Source organism: Anthonomus grandis, chromosome 17 (assembly GCF_022605725.1).
Source record: "Anthonomus grandis grandis chromosome 17, icAntGran1.3, whole genome shotgun sequence".
Taxonomy (NCBI): Eukaryota; Metazoa; Arthropoda; class Insecta; order Coleoptera; family Curculionidae; genus Anthonomus; species Anthonomus grandis.
In genome coordinates this window covers 1456351-1460316 of record NC_065562.1, presented here as the reverse complement: position 1 = coordinate 1460316, position 3966 = coordinate 1456351, and the positions used below count along the sequence as shown (strand labels likewise).

General features: G+C 35.0%; 1 protein-coding gene across 1 annotated transcript; it reads left to right on the top strand.

Moving 5' to 3' along the window:
• The first annotated feature begins 582 nt into the window (after positions 1-582).
• LOC126746571 (uncharacterized) lies at positions 583-3584 on the top strand. Its single transcript, XM_050454875.1, has 3 exons — positions 583-691; positions 2558-2713; positions 3044-3584. The coding sequence occupies exons 1-3, from the start codon at positions 583-585 to the stop codon at positions 3364-3366; spliced, it is 588 nt and encodes a 195-aa protein (XP_050310832.1). The 3' UTR covers positions 3367-3584.
• The last annotated feature ends 382 nt before the right edge of the window (positions 3585-3966 follow it).

Sequence of the window (3966 nt, the reverse complement as noted above, 5' to 3'; positions counted from 1 at the left end):
AGAGCCGGTAATAATTTTAATAGCGCTGCTGCTTACCATGCCATAATGTCTCAAAATCACACTTATGGTGGTTATTGTGAATTAACAGCTGCTGGCCAAATTTATCCTTTTTTGTTTGAAATTTATCACGACGGAGGGTTATTGCACAAATTTGGTTTTATAGAAAACCCTGTGTATAAATTTCGTTTTTCAACTGCCAACGATTTTTCTAATGGGCATTTTGACGTTTACAAACCTATCGAAAATGAAATTACAACGAACGCATCCCAAATTGATAACAATCTCTCTATTGGAAAAACAACGGGCCGGCGCCGCCGTACGAGAGTTTTACCAGAAATCAGAAAAAAAACAGCTTAGAAATGCCTCTATGAAATACGCAAAAAGTAGACCAGAAATTCATCGTGTCGCTGTCTTGGCGTATCAGAAAAAAAAAACAGAAATTCACCGTGCCGCTGTCATGTCGTATCAGAAAAAAAAACAGAAATTCATAGAGCAGCTGTTTCTGAATACAACAAAAATAATCCCGAAAATCGGTTAGAAAGGCAGTTGCTACCATGGAAAGTAAAAGCTTTATCTGGGATGATGTATGATTCTGCCGTAGATTATGAAACAGACAAAATTGTTGCTCTAGGTGATATGAATCATAAGGGCATTTACTGTAATGCTTTAAAATGGAAAGAAGAGACTCCTGGTATGTGTTGTGTCAGTGGTAAAGTCCGCATTCCAGCTTTAGTTGGCTTGCCGGAACCTCTTAATGGTTTAGTTATGAATCTTCATATAGAGCATACACATTTTATGGATTGTATTCGTAAATACAATAGTGCTTTTCAAATGACATCCTTCGGAGCAAAGAAAATTCAGGAAGGTCAATTTATGCCCACTTTTAAAGTGCAGGGACAAGTTTATCATTTAGTTGGTAGTCTATTACCTTCACTACAGAAAGACCCTCAATTTCTTCAGATTTACTTTATTGGGGAAGATGAACGGGAAGCTACGTTAAGATGCAACAATTTTCCTAATTTAAAACCAAAGTTAATTAAACAATTACAAGCTATGTTGCATGAAAAAAATGCGCATATACGGGATCTCAAAACAACTTTGCAGAAAATACCCAACGATTGCAATAAGTTCGAAGTTGTTATTCATTCTGATAGAAAACCGGCAAATGCTCACAGTGGACGCTATAATGCACCTACGGCAAGTGAAGTTGCTTTGGTCATAGTCGGGCAAGAATTTGAAAAACGAGATATTGTTTTACAAAGCCACGATAACAAATTGAGACGTGTCAGTGAGTTGCATCGCTCATATGACGCCTTGCAATACCCACTAATTTTTTATTATGGTGAAAACGGTTACTCTATCGATATATCAAAATATGATCCGGAAACAAAACGCCTTTGTCAAAAACCGTTTCAGCGCTAAATTTTTATTCGTATCGCATTATGGTCAGGCAAACTGACGAAAACCGGCTACTTTACTATCGTACACTTTTTAGTCAGTATTTAGTTGATATGTATCGGATGTCCAAATAAGAAAGGACGCCAGCTGTATCTCGAAAACTATTCATCGCACAGCGCTGAAAAAAAAATCTTAAGAAAAGTGGCCAAAAAAAATGTCTGGAAAATATTTACAAGTTCCTAAGACCACCACAAGAGGGCGTAACTGCACAATAATTTCAACAAATTCAAATTTCGTCTAAAATAGCCAGTATTAGGTACCATTTTGAAAACATCAGAATAATCTTCATTAATTTTGCCTTAATTTGGCTAAAGAATTTTCTTCATATCTCCAATAAGAAAAGTGGGGGAAAATCATAAATAATGCAACTTTTTAATCGCCCTGTACTCAGATTCTTTATTAAAAGTAATTCAAGTGGGTACTCGTTTGAAAGGAAATTTAAAGGGCTTTCAAAATATGCACCTGTCAATGTCACTTTGTTTTCAGTGAAGTCGTCAGAGGGCGTAGTTTAACAGAGACTGCTGTACACTATTATAACCAAATTTGGTACACTTATGTTTTAAGTGGTCCTGAACATTAATCCAGTACCATTTTTCAAAAATAAATATCGCTAATACTACTTCTCGATTTTTCGCACTTCAAACTTGAATACAGTAGGCCATGACCTGCTATCTCTAAATGTCGACAACAACAACAAAAAAAAAGTTTTCGAAAATTGGTCAAGAAACAAAAATTTTAGAGAGCCACCCCTCTAAAATTTTTGTTTCTTGACCAATTTTCGAAAACTTTTTTTTGTTGGATAGATGGTCAAGAATGGCACTTATGAGCCATTAAGTAGGGACACACTGTATTGGAACAAGGTAATTTCTCAATAATGCTAATGTCTTCTTCACAATTCTACTGATATAGCTATGCGATACTCTAAACGTAAACGCTAAAGAGCGGAATGTTTCACCAGTTGCCATAAACCTAAAAAAAAACATTTTTTTTTAATAAACTATTTTTTAAAATTAGATATTTTGGTAAAATAAATATATTTTATTGTGCAAACGGCAAGTAGTTAGAACGCAATCTTTATTTATTTTCTATTTTATTTTAGTTGAGGACCTTAAAAAACGTTGGCAAAACATTAAGGACACATATAATAGAAGAAAGAAAAAAGGGAAAAGTACAGGTTCTGCTGCATTCCCCAAACAAACGAAATGGGCTTTAGCAGACAGTTTGTCATTTCTTGATCAAATAGAGCATAAAGTTTGTAAGTTGCTTTTTAATAAATACTATAAGCAGATTGAATGCCATATTTTTCTTCGTAGGAGTACATCTATCGGAACTGATGAGCTTAAAGAGATGAGCCAAAGTGAAGACGAAACTGAAAATAATCTTGATTCTGGTGAAGTTTCGAAGGAATCGTCTCGTCCAAGCAGTTCAGCATCTGTCCTGACAGCAGGCCTTAACACAACACTAAGCGATGAAGCCAGGAATACAGCAGCTATGGAGAAAATACAATTTTCTAAATTAAATCGTAACAGCAAAAGGGAGATTTTTGGTTTAATAATTACATAGTTGCTTTAATTACGGAACGAAGTGTTGAACGCAATGAAATTGAAAAAAATTGGTCTAAGCAAACCAGATTCCGTAGACTTATTTTTCCATAGTATCGCAGCTTCGTTAAAAAATTTAAGGCCAAATCTAATCAACGAAGCCAAGTTGAGAACCTTGCACCTGGTATTTGAACTGGAACAGCGAAATACTTGCGAACCTTCGCTATGTTCAGCACCTCCTGCCACATCGAGTTCAGTTGATACCGATATCACTACCAGTTATACCTCCCCAGAACATAATAGTCATGTTAATACCGATTCCCCTAGCAGGTACAACCTATTGGATCTAGACAATTACTTAACTTAAAATTGTTCACTTATTTGAAATTTAAAACTAGGTGTATTTTATTACACTTTTACTTTATGTATAATAAACATTTTCTTCACATTAAATTATTTATTTCACTGTTCAAGGGCATGAACAGAATGAGTACATTTTGTTTATTAATACCGTAGTCTGGTAAAATGACATTTTATTTAATACACACTTACCTTAGTGTAATAGCTAATTTTTCATCTGGTGTTAATGGGTATTGAACTCGCTTGTATGGCTCAAATTTTATATAGCCTTTTATTAAGTCCAGAATAAAGTTAAACTATGCTTTATTCAACCTAAAATATTCTCTAAATTTAACTTCATCCTAAATCAGATGTCGATTTATCGGTGTATTATAACATCCCTCAGAACGCCTTTGTTTAAATATTGGATTTACAGGAGCATTGCTTTTTTTCTCGTTGGCCAAATATGATAATATTTCGTCATCGTGTTTTTCTTCCAACAATAAATAAAGCACGAGATCATCCATCTTGCACCTAGCACCTTAAACCTTGAACTGATCTTTGCTGTCGCATAGCATCCGAAGGAACCACCCGATTGACCGGCTGCAGACGCATGGAAAGAACCATA

Coding starts and splice junctions, on each gene's coding strand:
- LOC126746571 (XM_050454875.1), top strand. CDS start 583: ATGTATGATTCTGCCGTAGATTATGAAACAGACAAAATTGTTGCTCTA. Junction 692..2,557: donor ATGGAAAGAAGAGACTCCTG/GTATGTGTTGTG, acceptor ATTTTATTTTAG/TTGAGGACCTTAAAAAACGT. Junction 2,714..3,043: donor TCAAATAGAGCATAAAGTTT/GTAAGTTGCTTT, acceptor TACGGAACGAAG/TGTTGAACGCAATGAAATTG.